The 15,927-nt window shown below is 35.4% G+C and overlaps 2 protein-coding genes across 3 annotated transcripts; one reads left to right on the plus strand and one right to left on the minus strand.

Moving 5' to 3' along the window:
• The first annotated feature begins 1,419 nt into the window (after positions 1-1,419).
• LOC116016107 (receptor-like protein 9DC3) lies at positions 1,420-2,163 on the plus strand. Its single transcript, XM_031256270.1, has one exon. The coding sequence runs from the start codon at positions 1,420-1,422 to the stop codon at positions 2,161-2,163; it is 744 nt and encodes a 247-aa protein (XP_031112130.1).
• Positions 2,164-2,892: 729 nt separating this feature from the next.
• LOC116015701 (ubiquitin carboxyl-terminal hydrolase 23-like) lies at positions 2,893-12,938 on the minus strand. Of its 2 annotated transcripts, XM_031255868.1 has the most exons (13): positions 12,591-12,938; positions 10,565-11,144; positions 9,912-10,026; positions 9,021-9,131; positions 8,537-8,709; positions 7,856-8,182; positions 6,764-6,889; positions 5,360-5,576; positions 5,061-5,284; positions 4,885-4,962; positions 4,124-4,784; positions 3,920-4,013; positions 2,893-3,402 (listed from the first exon to the last, which is right to left on the minus strand). In XM_031255868.1, exons 2-13 carry the CDS (start codon positions 10,889-10,891, stop codon positions 3,258-3,260), a joined length of 2,598 nt encoding a protein of 865 aa, XP_031111728.1. In that variant the 5' UTR covers positions 10,892-11,144; positions 12,591-12,938; the 3' UTR covers positions 2,893-3,257. The 2 variants fall into 2 exon arrangements, with proteins under 2 accessions (XP_031111728.1, XP_031111727.1); XM_031255867.1 differs by having other exon boundaries at positions 5,061-5,576.
• Between the last annotated feature and the right edge of the window lie 2,989 nt (positions 12,939-15,927).

Genomic DNA, 15,927 nt, shown 5'->3' on the forward strand with positions numbered 1-15,927 from the left:
GGCTAATTGTTTTGTAGGTAAAAGATGTGCAAAACGGGCAGGAAATGACAACATTTCAGATAAGTGAAGAACGAACCAAAGTTGGAGCAAAAAATAGGCCAGGACTGCAGTGGACGCGCAGTGGACGCGCGTCCACCCGTGCGTCCACCCATGCGTCCAGGCCTGCGTCCGAAATTGTGCTTGCAGAAGTTTGGCAGCAGAACAGCAGTCTGCTGTGGACGCGCAGTGGACGCGCGCGTCCACCCGGGCGTCCATCAGAACGCTTGCAAAAGTTGAAGTCTGGACGCATTTATCGCAGTGGACGCGCCCGTGGACGCGCGTCCACCCGTGCGTCCATAGCGGAAAATTGGCGGTTGGGCGAGATTTAAAAGGGGAATTGAGCCATTTTGCAGGGGATCCATCACACTTCAGTTTTAGACCACTTTAGAATATTTCTCTCTCTAGGATTAGCCTAGAGAGATCTCTCCCAATTCACTCCACATTGCAATTCTTAGTTTAGATTAGAATTAGAGAAGAATTCCATTGTTGCAAGATTGTGATCTACATTCAAGTTCAAGATTAAAGTTCAATTTCAAGTTCAAGTTCAAATTCAAAGTTCAATTCCTAGCTAAGTCTTCCTTTTAATTTATTGTCATTACTTTTACCTTTTGCTATTTCAATTCCAAGTATGATTAGATAGATCTTTGTGGATTTGGATTGAGCAATGTTGTATGGATATTCTTGAGCTTTGAATTGATTAATTAGGTTTTGCAATTGCTTTGATTATGAGTTTGATTGTGTGAATGGTGATCTTCTTTGACTCTTGTGTGGGAATGATCAACCTATATGAGAGATGTTTGGAGAAGGAGTCTCACTTACGAGAGTAAGGTTACTCCTTAGCCTAGCCTAGCACATTTCCCTCTCACCTTTGAGAAAAAGGGAGAAGTGGAAGATAAGAGGCACATAACGTGTTTGACAAAATGCCTCTCCTAGCCTAGTGATCACAAGGATGACATTACGGTCTAAGGAGTGAGTCCATTGACCATGAGAGTGGCGGTGGTGTTGGTGACCTTATCTCATTTTCATTATCTAAGTGTTGTTAGGCTAATATCTTAGGAAATCAAGGATACCTATATGAGTTGCAAGGTCCAAATCCTCCTTCTCCATTGATTGTTGGAAGGAAGAATTCCACAATCCTTGGCCAACTGTATTAATTTGGTAGTTCTTGATCTTGGAGAAAACAACTTGAGCTCTATATTCCCTGAGTGGCTCTTAACACTCCCAAAATTACAAGTACTTAGTCTGAGATCTAACCACTTCCATGGCACCATAACCACTTCACCAACCAAACACCTGTCTTCTCAACTAAAGATCATTGATCTCTCTCACAACGAGTTTACTGGGAATTTGCCGGTTAGGTTGTTCAAGAGCTTTATTACTATGAAAAATACTGATGAAGCTAGAAAGTCACCAAGTTATTTTGGGGATGAAAATGAATACTACTACAAAGACTCTTTGGTGTTGGAGTGGAAGGGAAATGAGTGTAATTTTTTAAAAATCTTGACTGTGTTCACGACCATTGATCTCTCAAGTAACAAATTTGAAGGGAGTATTCCTAGTGCCTTAGGACAACTTCTTTCCCTTCGAAGTTTGAATTTATCACACAACATGTTGTGTGGTAGTATCCCCCGTTCTTTTGGAAAACTATCTGTGTTGGAATCATTAGACCTTTCCTCAAATCAGCTTGTTGGGAAAATTCCAAAGGAGTTAGCACCTCTTACATTTCTCAGTGTTTTCAAACTCTCTCATAATCATCTTACAGGATGCATACCAAAGGGGAATCAATTCAATACATTTGAAAAGAGTTCTTATGAAGGGAATGATGGCCTACGTGGATATCCAATGACAAAAGATTGTGGGAATGGTGTCTCATCTCAACCACCTACCCTAGAAGTGCTCCATCAAGAAAACAATGTGAGCATTTTATATGGGTTCACTTGGAAAGTTGTGTTGTTGGGCTATGGTTGTGGCACTGTTTTTGGAATGGTAATGGGGAGTCTCATGCTTTTAACTGGAAAGCCCTTTTGGATTATCAGAATTGTTGAAGAAGAAGGATACAAAATTATGAGGAAAGGGAATAGAAAGAGGTCAAAGACACCAAGGAGGGGAAGAAGAAGAACCTAGGTATGGTAATTACTAAATGTTTTGGTTATGATCTTTTTTTTTAACATCCACTGATGGGTTTATGTTTTCAGGGCTTTAACTCTACTTTGATGCAAAGGACGGACTGCATTTCAAATTCAACACTAGTAGATAAGATAGTTGAAATAAATTTCACTCCCTGATTTGTTCATATAATGACTATTGAATTATGCTTTAGCTTTACTTCACTTCAAATCGCAATAAATGTCTTTAAATAGTAAAATGTTTTGAAAATTAGCTAATTGTTTAATGCAATTTGATTTACAAGTACTTAATAATAACATGTTCAATAAGTTGCTACAGTGAACATGTAATTGAAAACCTAGTCACTTATTAGAGGCTCGTACACCTGCATTTATTATTTAGAATATTTCATTATTTAGGTTTGACCCTTCTATTTTACTTGTTTTCATTGTTTATGCCTGGGCCTCTTTTTTGAACTTGGATCCCATTCTTTAATTTATTCTTTAATCTAGTTATAAGTTTGTTTTATGGTCACCGTTGCGGCATCATTTGTAAAACATTTATTTTGTCTGATTAATAAAATTATTATTCTTCTATTTAAAAAAAAAAACACAAAAAACAAGAAAAAAAAAAAAACAAAACAAAACAAAACAAAACCCCAAACGGCTGAACCCTACCATTAGTCACATCATCAAAAAAAAAATTAAAAAGGAAAATTCTTAATTTTATTTCCTACTAACATATCAATTTTGACGGAAGTAAAATAGAAGAATTACACCTTTTCAATTTAATTGTTCAATTGCAGTAATTCAAGAAGTTCCACACTGCTTTATTGTCAGAGGAGTAAAAAAAAAAATCTAGGATATGTGATGAAAAGGAGGAAGAGAAGGGAAAAAAAAAAAAAACGGTTTCACTAAATAGCACCAAAATTAGCTCAAAAGATGAACCTGCAAAATGGCCTCAGACAAGATGCTCATATATCTTTCCAACTCTACACTGATGAATGTTTCGTGTAACTCCCCAACATACAAAACTGGGGTGGACACCTTTAGATTCTTAAGCCTCCAGAATATGTTGCCTCCATGAATGTCTAGACACACTTTTAAACTCAGTCATATACTAATCGGTTGATTGGCCAGCTTTGCTCTCTTCAGCTTTGCCTTTTTGCTTGCAATTTCTTGGAATGGATTTGGGCCACCAAAGTTGAGTTTGGAACTCCTTACCCTCTTCCTCTTACCCTGATCATAATGCTCATCCCTGCAGATAAATGGAAATTGTCTAAGCCATCACACAATTGCTCCAAAGAAAAATGTTTTCACGGAGGGATTTCTTTCAGGGCAGGACCAATGACCCAACAGATTAACTTAATAGATATAGGTCCTGTTTGGTAAATGGCTGTTGGCTGTTTGGGTTAGAATGTATGATTTGATGATAATATTGGCTGATTGTAGAAAGTTGTTTGATAAATTGGCTGTTTGCTGATAGCTGTTTGGTATAATTTCTTTTCTCAAAAAGCTAATTGAAAATGCTGCTTTGAGTAGCCTTTTGAATTTTAGCATTTTGAAGTTACAAAAAGCTTATTAACCAAACAACTAATAGTGGTCAAATAAGCCAAAATTGGCTGATAGGCTGATTATTTACCAAACAGGGCCATAATCTGTTTGGATGGTTCCTACTCGTGCTAATATCATAAGAATTAAGAGTTAAGACTTGTGAATATGATGGGCTTGAATAGTCATAGAATATTTGTTTATATAGCAAGAATGGAACTCACCATTCATCCCCAATGTAGCCAATTTTGACACACTCATTTCCTGATTCAGTAACGTCGTCCAAAGGAGAAATTTGTTTGCAATCCCAACTTACGACTGCATAAGATACGAAACAAATCAGTCCTATAGCTATGGTTAAATCAATTTTTGTACAGCTCCAACAAAGGTAATGGAGGTGGAGTAAGTACTTGAACGTAATAACTGACCTGTTGTCTCCTCTAATCCTCTGGTGAGCATGTTCATCAGACCACTCTGCTTTAGATCTTTGAGACCAATAGTTTCTCCAACATCAAATTTATTCCCTAATGAGGTGGAGCTAGTAATTTTTGCAAGCTGCTTATCAGTCATCACTACAGTTTCAACATTCCCTGCTCTCTCTTTAGGTACTTCATTAACCATTCTACCTTGCAAGTGTCCAGTATCCAGTTGACCTTTTACACCTGAATTGTAGACCTCTACATCAGAGACACATGTCAATCTCTTCTTATGGGGCGAAAGTTTGGTAGTCAAAACCTTTGCTTGCTCAGAAGTAGGACCAAGGCTGCTTGGCAGGGCATGTTCCCCATTCAAGTACTCCAAACTCCTATTATTGATGTCTGAAATGCAATGTTTTCTAAGTTTTTGTTTTCTCTTCCTTCTCACATATAATGCAGTACCAAAGATGAGGGAACTAAGATGCATGCTGGTGATATGTGACTTGTAAGGCTTCTTTCTAACTTTCAGGTTGGTCTTCCCATTGGCTTTCAGTGGTATGGTCTTGCTTGTCCTCCTCGAAGGGTCTGATAGTGTAACTAATATATCAGATCCAATCTCGCTTGTAACATAACCAGCTGTCTCATTGCCATTTCCCTTGGAGAAACCGTGAATCTGAAACACAGTTCCACAACAAACAGATAAGGAAAACATTTTCTATATTTGTTTTAACATATAGAATTAAGCAAATGCGCATTCAAATACCATGTCATACCTTAGTATCATCACCGCATTCCTGATTGGACTTTAATTGGCCTGCCTCTTTCAGTTTTTGCTCACTAAGTTCCAATACCTAATCATGATATTGAATGTCTCAGATATGTGAAAAAAGAAAATAAAAAATTTCAACCTCATCGAAGAAGAATTGAACATGGATGAAAGGGAAACTACCTTTCCAGAAATACTTTGTCCCTTGCTACACCTAGCTAAAGATTTTTTAAGTATACTGTCATCGTTTGGTTTGTGACTGGAGTTGTCACTTGAATCCTTTTCATTGATTGCATCCTCATTGCAGCTTAATGGCAGTACAATAGAGCCACTTGAATCTTTATCCACGATACTATTCCACTTAGAAAGTACAGGCATTGTGGCATTTACATCTTTCATCCTAACATCTGTATCACAACCAATAGGCCTCGTCATTGCAGTTGGGACTCTGCAAATATTATGAGTTCCATCTGAGACATTACCCAATGTAGCAGTTAGAGGCGAACATATTCCAACAGTTATTGAAGCTTCCTTTGTTGAACCACATTTATGCTCTTTAATTCCTACACCATTTATTAAACTGCTGTCTTTATGTGCAACATCAACATGCCTCTTCGGCAAAGTACTTTTCCTATCTCGAACATAGAAAAGCATGTACGCCTTTTGCTCCAAGACCTTTCTCTCGTTCACCTGGAAGACCTATTCATTGCATAGAAGATGCATGTTCTTCGAATCATAATCTCTTAATTGAAGTATGCAAGTACTATCTATAGACTCTAAACTTCTCTTTTCAAGTGCAATGACATGTTATGTCTATCCAAGAAGGTAAAGAGACAATCATCAGAACCAAATCAATTACAGTCTAGTTGCTAAAAAATCTCTGAAGAGAGTGGTAGTGTATAACACAAACATAGAATAGAAAAATGACATATATTTACTCAAATAATCATATCAGAGATAACAAAATAGCTTATGAAACACAGGCCATAGTTCTAAAACTGAAGTTAAAAATTAAATGAAGAAGCCACATCATGTCAAAGTGTCAAACCATGTAAGAAATGAATAAAAATCCTGTCATAAATTGCAGGAACATGATGCAGGCTGTGGCCATGTATATGATGCAGAAAGGCAACAATATTTTATCAATTATTTATTAGATGTTTTAGTTATATTCAAATTGATTAATAGTTAGTTGTCTTAGCGTTTTAGGTGTTCCAAATATTTGATTCAATTAGAAGTCTTTGTCTTAACTAGTTATCAGGTCTTGAAGTGATCTTGTATTTTCCCTATAATAAAAAGGGAGAATTTACTGGATTAATGGCAAGCAGAATTTTAAATCCCAAAAGGGGACTAAGGGAGTTTTGGGTCTCAAGCAAACCCAGCTTATACAGAATAGGCAAGAATACAGGAACCATTTCTTCCTTCTTCTGCCCGTGAAGTAGACCATAACAGTACGCCAGTATATGGACTAGGCAGCCTAACTAATTTATACAGAAGAGGAACAAAGGTGTAAATTGATTCATGCATGTGAGATCATGTTGATCTTCACTGTTCTCGACAAGTCAACGTTCACATCAAGAAACTGATGGTCTAAATGTTATACTAGGAGATAAATTTTATATTGTTCACGCTACTTGAAATGCCACTTACATCCTTAACATGAAACATTCACAAAAACAAAAGCCATCCTACTATAAAACCCACATGCGCAGTTGCAGGTAGCAAACACAGTACAGTTTAAAGAGAAAGAAGCTACTCATCATACAAGCTTCTGAAACAGAGGCACCAAAACTATCACAAGTACCCAGTCTATGACAGAAGTAGTATACTTAATTCAAGTCAAATACCACCAAAGAGGAAAGAGAAAGCTAAAGTTATCACTATACCTGATTATCATCAAGGGAATACCACATCCCACTAGAAGTGCGAACAAAGCAGTAATAATGGCCAGAATGGGTGGACCAGCCAGCATGAACTAGTACACCATAAAGTGTATATTTCAAATCACTAGTCTGCAATATTTGCAAATGTAAACAGTAATGAAAGCACATCATGTGAATTTGAAGTGCTAAGGGAATTGGTCTAGGAGGAGAGGGCTATGCAAACAATTATGCCAAATTGGGTAAGGAAAGCGAGAGAGAATATTAAAGAATAAAACATATTTAATAATAAATATATTTATAATAATAATAATAATAAAATTTAAAAAAAAAATAAAAATAAAAATAAAAAAGGTATGCTTAGGAAATACAAAAATTGTCATTACCCATTTGCCAAATCGATTCGGGGTCTAATTGAAACTTACAGCCATGATCTAATTGACATTGGGTACTTAGGTGAACTTGGAAATGGACAAAGCAAGGTGTATGTCCAGGTGGAGCAGGTAGAAGTCATAAGGAGAGAGTGGGGCAAATCACAAAATCTGAGGTGGATGCAGGGTTGGTGTTTACATGGTAGGCATGGGGCGGGGATTAAACAGGTGAATTTAAAGGGGTTCAGGTACTGCTACTTGCTAGATGATTGAAAGGCATTAAACAATGAAATTATAAATAAATAAATAATAAACATAGAAACTTTTTTTTAATGGTCAGAAAAAGTACATGAGAAACATCTGGCTTGTTTCATAGAATATTATAAAACATGTATGTTTGGACAAAAAACACTAGATTTTAAATTGAGAAGAGATTAGCATCTACCACACTTTAATAAACAAAAATAGTATTAATGGATATATATTGACACTGTGACAGTTAAAATTGTCTAAAATGGCAGTTAAAATAAAATTATATTTTGTTTTAGCTGTAGAAATATTATCAAACTAGCTCTGCTTTTAGCTAGTTGAGATGAAAACATGCAAAATAAGGAATGCAGTTTGACAAGAACAAAACATGCAAACATGTCATTTTAAAAAGTAGTTTTATATGCTGGAACAATTTTGGATTTAAGACTGCGACAATAACAAAGATAGTCATACTTACATGGGGGCTACTCATAAAACGGTTTAAATCCAAAACAGGACCATAGTGAATCTTCTTATCAATTTTCTGCCCAGGTAAGTGTGAACCAAACCGCTTCAAGTGAATGGTAAGGACATGAGGGGCCTTGTCGACAGAGAGCTGCTTACGAGCCCTGACTTTTTGTTTACATTGTTGACAGCTATACTGCTTTTCACCTCCATCCAACAACTCTGGGGCAGTGAAGTGTTCCAATGCCTTGTATAAAGAATCTGCCTTGATTATTTCTAAACTTAGATCTAAGAAGGGATCATACTTGTCAGAGCAGTAGGAACACTGCATGCACTTTACCTGCAAACGGTTATTAGTAGATTGAGATTTTTAGCTGACAAAATGCAACAAGCACAGCTTTCTGACAAGCAGATTCAATAAAATATCATGCAGAGAGCCTATTTCTGAATAGTTCCAAATTAGTAAGACCACTAATAAACTCAAGCAAGGGAATCTCTCTAGTGATGGATTCATGGCCTCACCTGTTGACCATATAGCCTAAGATTAAGACATAAACTTCCCTTGGAATTTGGAAAGCTAAAGTAACAGTTATTCTGGCTAAATCTAAACCATGTGGTTAACAATTGAGGCAGTGAACCTCAGTCACGTAAAAATTCCTCAAATAAGAGATAACAGCAACCAAGAACAATTTACCCGACTGCGAAGACGGCCACCAAATATTCTATGGACCAAGCTTTTCTCATAAGCACCAGGAGACTCACTGGGAACTCCTAAAGGTAAGCAGCATTTATGCATTGATTCTAGCAAATTCACCATATACTCATGTGCATCTTCCTGTCTAGCATTGCGGAAATTCCGAGATATGCCTATGTATAGTCAAGGCTAACTCCAAACATTCAAAGCTACTGGCCACAAGTACCAAAAGTAATTCTTTAAACTTGTGGCCATTTGTAAACAAATTAGTAGATATCCAGCACCCTTGAAATCAATTGCTCAATAATCATATCAAGCTTAACTCATTGTGCAACTTTAACAAGTGACATTCAAACCAAAATAAAAAGAAAACAAAAAAAACACAGAAACCCACAAATCAAATGCAAACATCCAACAAAAACCCTCACAAACTAAAGTAGCAAAAATCGAGAAGTTCATGCATCATAAGCTGTTAAGAGGATACAGCGCAAGTTGGACACAAGATCTTTTGGCGCAAGAATTCTCCCTGGTGCCTGAAGAGCACGACTCACATGCCTCTGGATGGCACATAAAGCACAAAACCCAGCTTTACGACCTTCAAAAATCAAGCAGACATCTTTTTTAAGAAGGATGAGTATGCAAAGAGTAAGCAAGTTAAGGGTTAAAAACAACAAGATCTATTTATCAAAACCCAAAAAAGGAAGGTTAGAGACCAGCATCTATAAATCGAATGTGTTTTCACTCCAATGCTTTCAGCAGTTAATTATAATTCAGATCAACACTGCTAAAATCATAGAGTGCCCACTCAATGTTTATTATCATCACAAAAACAAGTATTCACAACTCTAAAGTGTGAGAAGCAAAAATTAAAACAGAACACATTATTTAGATTCCATTATTTGGTTGCTATAACATGTGAGTATGTGTGTGTTTAACTACAAAATACAGCAGTATATTAACTCAGCTGCCCTTAGATTTCTAGGATAATCTTGACATATCATCAAATAGGCATAAGTATTTCTTCAGGCTCAATTGTGTATATAATATCAAACCTTGCATGGAGGTGGATATACTACAATAGAGCCAACCTGCCAATTTGTATGAAAACCTAGCAACCAGTTCAGCCACTTGGCAACCAAGAACTGTAGAGCATTCAAGGCACATAGAAAGCCTTTTTATCAAGCACCATTGCCTACTTTCAAATTTTAGCATTTTAGCAATTGTAGGAAGGCTGGAGTAGCCATGGGGAAGTTAGGTGCAGCATGTTCCACAGATTAGGAGGAGGTCAGGCATTATTCCTACTCATGAAGTTCTCAATTTTGTTTTGGGTTGGGGAAAATGATGGAGATAGGTGGGAAAGTGAAGAGACACTCACAAGAATGTTGATGCTTCCCACTTTCCAAATACGCTGCTAGAGGTTCAGTGTATGTCAAACACTGTAAGACTGCATTGAGAAAGCAAGTATTTCCAAGATTTTCTAAGCCAGCACCCTGAAACATGAATACCAATAACAAAAGGATTCATTCAAATAATCTGTAAAATCTCTACAGTCAGATCTTGAAAGGAAAAAGAACATAAGATTGTAGCTCAAAATGTTTTAAAAGATCATAAAGAACTAAGTGGCAGAAATTTTGAAGACTAAAATCCTCTATTTTGCTAGCCACTGAAAGAAATTCTCAATCTATAGAGAATTTCTAACCCCTCACCGCAATGGTGGTGATTGCTTTAAAAAACAAATAACTAAAACTCAGCATAATAAAATTTATTCCGTAGTAGATAAAGTAAACAAATTCATTATTTAGAACGAAAGAAAAGAACTTCAAAGTATTCAGGGAACCAAAAAGATAACAAGAAACAACCAAAATACACAAATAGCCAGAAGCCCAGAAATATGCAGAACATCTAGATAAGTTTAAGAAGTATATGTATCTGTACATACTAATATTAAGGCTATGAAGGCATGAAGCATACTACACTGACAAAGAGGCAAAAGCTAAAAGTATATCTTATTTTAGTCAAGTCACTAACAATTCTCATAATTTTCCTGAATGTCATGTTGAGGCTGAGCTCTGGATCAAAGTCTAGCCCATCGTTGCCGCTGCCCTTATTTGAGGGAGGGTTGCCCGGGCCAGGAGCTTTGCCGGGCACCGAAGCTGAATTCGAACTAGGGTTCAGCGTCTCCAGCCGAAACCCTCCACTGCCATTCCCAAATCCATTGAATGGTTTCCGGGCCAAATGGAACTCAATTCTCCGGTGAAATAACGACGTTCCTGATATCTGTTCCGACTCACCCGCAGCTAGCGAGTCCAAACTCGTCTCCATTGGGTCGGTTATAGAATTTGCTGTTAATTGCATCTGTCTATGCACAGAATCAAATGTACGAAACAAAACTTACTGCAAGCGTGCATAGAAATTGCCTATTTTCGTTTTCAGCTAAATGTGACTAGTAGAATGAAGCGATGCTTTAAACCCTAATATAAGCTCTGAGAATTTTTGTGTGCGCCTTTTTATTTAATTTTTGCGCATCAAAACTTTTGCCACTAGGGCAAATTGGCAAAATACCACATCTTTGGCTTACACCGTCAAAACATATTTAACCTGTCTCACCCTGCAAAAAAGAGAGGACTATAAGTTTTATATCCCATCAAATTGGCAGGTTTTTTGGTCAAACTCATGGTCCACACAATGGTGTATGAACCATAAAAAAAAATACATTTTCAATATCCCAAAAGTACATTATTTGTATACTAAATGTACATTATATAAAATAATGTACTTTCAGTACTCAAATAATGTACTTTCTCTGTATACAAGGTACATTTCTAATATACTAAAAGTATATTATTTGTGTACTGAATGTACATTATTTGCTAGTAGACAAAATAATATACTTTCATTACTATACTAAAATAATATACTTTCAAATAATGTACTTTATGTACACAAATAATGTACTTTTTATTCTTGGTCCACATAAAAATTTGGCAAATTATTATGTGGACCATAGTCGACACTGTGTGGACCATAAAATGTACATTTTTAATATACTAAAAGTACATAATTTGTGTATTGGATGAATAATTGAAAAGGAAAGAGAAATGGATGAATCAACAATGGCACTCAAAAATAAAAGAAAGACAATACGAAGAAATTGTTTGTGTACTGGATGAATAATTAAAAAGGAAAGAGAAATGGATGAAATCAACAATAGCACTCAAAAAGAAAAGAAAGACAATACGAAGAAATGGACAAAAGCAACAATGGCTTCAACCAATCAACTACTTGTACTTAATTTGGAACTATCAAATTAAAATATCAACCTACTCTTTTGATTGATATGTAATATACTCCATACTTGAGACTGATTAAGATTTAAGAATACATTCATGTGTGAAGTGCACATACGTTTTAGTAATTTACTTAAATGAACATATGAAATCACTTAATAATCAGGAAATGACAAGCAAAGATTCAGCTTTAGTTCTGCGTGAAAAATAAAAATAACAAGTATGAAGTTTAAGGGGGTGTGATAATTAATGAGTAATCAAAACTTCATCCCAGGATTAATGTAATCAACATCTTTGTTAATCAATTCAAGACTATGAAAACTACTGGGCCTGCTTCATCAACTTTATAAAGGAAATTATTAAACTATGATCCTACCTTCTGGTTTAAGAGGTAATTGATAATTAAATCATTTTGAAGAAACTCAAACTATAATGGGGATGATGGATGAAGGTCATGAAAGCTTATATTTGTATATGAGAAATATTCTGATATATTTAAACTTATAAGGAAGGCATAGGTTAACCTTATACTCCGTATTACAAGTAATAAAAAAGAATGGATAATTAAGAACATAAAACATCAGCTAAGAAAGCAAAACGAGATTTGAAAAATTTCCAAGTATGGAGACAAGTAGAGCTGTCGAAACTATTAAACAAAATTAGTTACACTATTACACATTTACACTGGACTACTAATTAAATAAAATTAATTAAATTAAACTATTAAAGATTTAAAGGTAAGAAAAACAGAAAAGAAATGTATTTACCAGGTGGGCGGTGGCTTTGCTGGCGACCGACTGGAGTGCGACGAGGACAGACGAGGAGGGTAGGAGACGAGGTCTGTGCTGTTTGCGACTAGGAGAGTAAGAGACGAGGACAGACGATGGGCTTGCGTCGAGAATGGGTTGACGGAGGACGGAGATGACGACTCACTTGCCGACGTTTCCGTAGATGGGTCGCCGCCGTAGACTGTCTCTGTTCTGTGAAGGCGTCAAGCTGAAGGGAACTAGGGATTAGGGAAGACTGAAGAGTGATGAGTGAAGGCGAATTGTGAAAATAAGGATTTAGGGCTGGAGGCAGATTGGAGAGCCGTGGACCCGTCTTTTCTTCTCTTTATTTTCTAGCCCGCCAGCCCATCCTGCCAAGCCCCTAGGCTATAAGGAACGGTCAAAAAAGCACGCCAATAATATAGTCTTGTTTTTTTTAAGGGACGAGACTGTTAATCCGGTAGACCAAGTCTATTTTAACGACTCAATCTATAATCTTCCTGTTTATGCCCAATTCAACTGCATCCATAGCAAGAGCAATAATAAGAAAAAATAAATAAATAAAAAGTATTCCACTTTTTGCCAAAATCCTTTTGATTCTCCTTTCTGGGCTTTATCTACCAAAGATTTAAGCATATTAATTTCAACATTTGCCTTCGCTACACTCAATCTAGTTTGTTGAATCATCGCCAAATCCAATTCCATGTACTTCCCAATTGGATCACACATTCTTCCTATGATTTGTGAATCAAAAAAATGATACAGAAGCTTGTGAAGAATAATCCATATCATAGCATTTGACAGATCTCTCCTTGCATTTCACTATGGTGACTACAGCCAGAATCGAACTAGTTTGTTTTCAATCATCCTGCAATCGTCTTCCAGCAATAATCGAATTAGAATTTGCCTTGCACTGATTGATTTGGCGTGTGTCGAACCAGTGATAGGAAAATCCTTTTAAAATTTTGCTATAATCACATCCAAAGGTCACAAATTTATCATTTCCATACTCATCTCTAGTTGTGCCAGTTTTATTGAGTTTGCCCAAAATTATAATATTGTTAAAAAAATATAATGTATCAAAAAAAAAAATGTATACAACTACAAATTGAATCTCATTAACACTATTTAGGCATTCTTTTTTTCCCTCTTTTTTTTTTTGTTCTTTTTACTCTTTCGCAATCCGGCAGAGGTAGGATTTTTCTCTCTTTGTATCTTTTCACTCTTCCGCAGTTAGGCACCACACTTCGGCACCATTTGGACATTTTTTTTTCGTTTTTTTTAATCTTTTTTACTCTTTTTGCAATTTGACATACTTAGAGCTTTTTTCTCTTTTTATCTTTTCACTCTTTCGCATTTAGGCATGCCACTCTAAAAGCCTCCCCTTTTCCACTAATCACAAACCTCCCTACAAATTTGCACAACCTCATTCGAGGTTTTGATTGCATTGTATGTGTGCACTTTTTCTTAACCGCAGAGTATTATAATGTCATTAGAGTGTGGTTTGATTCATGCCATTATGTAATAGGTTTTTATTAACTTTTGTTATATTTTACACATTTAGGCTATGTTTGGCCAACCTAGCTGAAAAGATAGCTGAAAGTTGAAAAGTAACTGAAAACTGAAAAGCTATACGCCCGAAGCTTAAATCTGAATAGCTGTTAAGCTAGCTGTTATGCTTAAAAGTGTTTGTAAAATTAGTTTTTTGACAAGTTGGTAGATGTAAAGAGACTAAAAAAATTTAAATAGTTTTAAATTTAAATAAGTTTGTTTATATATTAAAATATAAAATTGTGAAATCAATATATTTTAATAAAATATAAAGTAAGAATAAAGTAAAACAAAATGTTTATAATTCATAAGATTAGTTCATACAAAAATCAATGTTCAAACACAAATGTCAAATTGAAATTACAACCAAACATATTGAAGAGAAAAAATAAGAAAGATTTAGCCAAAAAAAATTAATTGAGAATGGTAAATAATGTCATTTTTTTAAAATAATAATGTTAAAGATGGGAAAAAAGTTTGGAAGCTACTAGCTTATTTTGAAAGCGTTAAAAAACAAGCTCTTATTTTAAGCTACTAGCTTATTTTATGAACATTATCAAACAGAGCTTATAGCTTCTTAGTAGCTTAAAATAAGCTATAAGCTTTGACAAACAGAGCCTTAGTATTAGCCTATTGAATTTATTTTTATTTAAAACTTGAATTTGGAAAATGAAATTAGAAAACTTGATAAATGGAACAACTTGAAAGTTTGAAAGCTACAAATATATTAAAAATGAAAAATAGATAAATGAACTAAACAACCAAACTTTTTTTAAAATAATACAAAAAACTCGTGTGCGATCGTCTCACTGTAAGTAACTGCGGGTCGGGCGGGTCATGATGAAACTGTACTCCGTAATATTTATATGCATAAATGTAATACTAATTAATAATAAAGTATTTATTACTTGTATAGAAAAATGTAATAACTTTAAAGGGAAATGTAAGGGGTCGTTTAGCAACTTGGAAAAATGGAGAATTTTCCAAAAAAATGAAAAATTGAAGAAGTGGAAAAAGAAAAATTGGAGAAGTTGTTTACTAAATTCATTTTTCCAAATTCATTCTCCACTCCATTCTTCCAATTCTTATAGAAAGAGTTAATACCCAATATAGTCCTCGACTATAGTGGTTTTACTCAATTTAGTCCTAAATGACTTTTTGTGCTTAATTTGGTCATCGACTTTGATGGTTTTACACAATTTAGTCCTCTTGTTAAAAATTCTGTTAGTTGACGGTTAGAAATACGGTCATAATGGTAATTTCTCATCATTCATCCCATTTGGGATGATTCCTTATTCTTTCCCTTATTAAGATCAACGTAAAAATACAAATTTTCATACCAAATCAACTTCAACCCTAAATAAATAAATACAAAGTAAATAAATATTTGGGTATAAAGATTTACATTTCTGCGTGGATCTTAATAAGGGGAAGAAGCAAATGGGACGAATGATGAAAAATTATCATTAGGACCCTATTTCTAAGCGTCAACTAACAGAATTTTTAACAAAGGACTAAATTGGGTAAAACCATCAAAGTCGAGGACTAAATTGAGCACAAAAAGTCATTTAGGACTAAATTGAATAAAACCACTATAGTCGGGGACTATATTGGGTATTAACTCCTTATAGAAAATTGGAGAGATAGAAATCCACTCTCTCCAAAATGGAAGAATGGAAATGCGCGTGTATGCCTGCCGTGAGGTCTGCACTTCGAACCCTGCTAGGCGCAATTTCCCTCCCCTTTTCTTTTGTTCTTTCCCCTCCTGTGAATATGCTAGCCTGCC

This window comes from Ipomoea triloba, chromosome 4 (genome assembly GCF_003576645.1).
Source record: "Ipomoea triloba cultivar NCNSP0323 chromosome 4, ASM357664v1".
In the NCBI taxonomy this organism is placed as follows: domain Eukaryota; kingdom Viridiplantae; phylum Streptophyta; class Magnoliopsida; order Solanales; family Convolvulaceae; genus Ipomoea; species Ipomoea triloba.

What these genes read in the sequence shown, in the direction of transcription:
- LOC116016107 (XM_031256270.1), top strand. Translation starts at nt 1,420, where the DNA reads ATGAAAAATACTGATGAAGCTAGAAAGTCACCAAGTTATTTTGGGGAT.
- LOC116015701 (XM_031255867.1), bottom strand. Translation starts at nt 10,891, where the DNA reads ATGCAATTAACAGCAAATTCTATAACCGACCCAATGGAGACGAGTTTG. An exon ending in TCAGGAAAATTATGAGAATT is followed by an intron (nt 10,027 to 10,564) that starts GTTAGTGACTTG and finishes TTCATGTTTCAG; the next exon opens with GGTGCTGGCTTAGAAAATCT. An exon ending in AGGATTAGAGGAGACAACAG is followed by an intron (nt 4,014 to 4,123) that starts GTCAGTTATTAC and finishes TATCTTATGCAG; the next exon opens with TCGTAAGTTGGGATTGCAAA.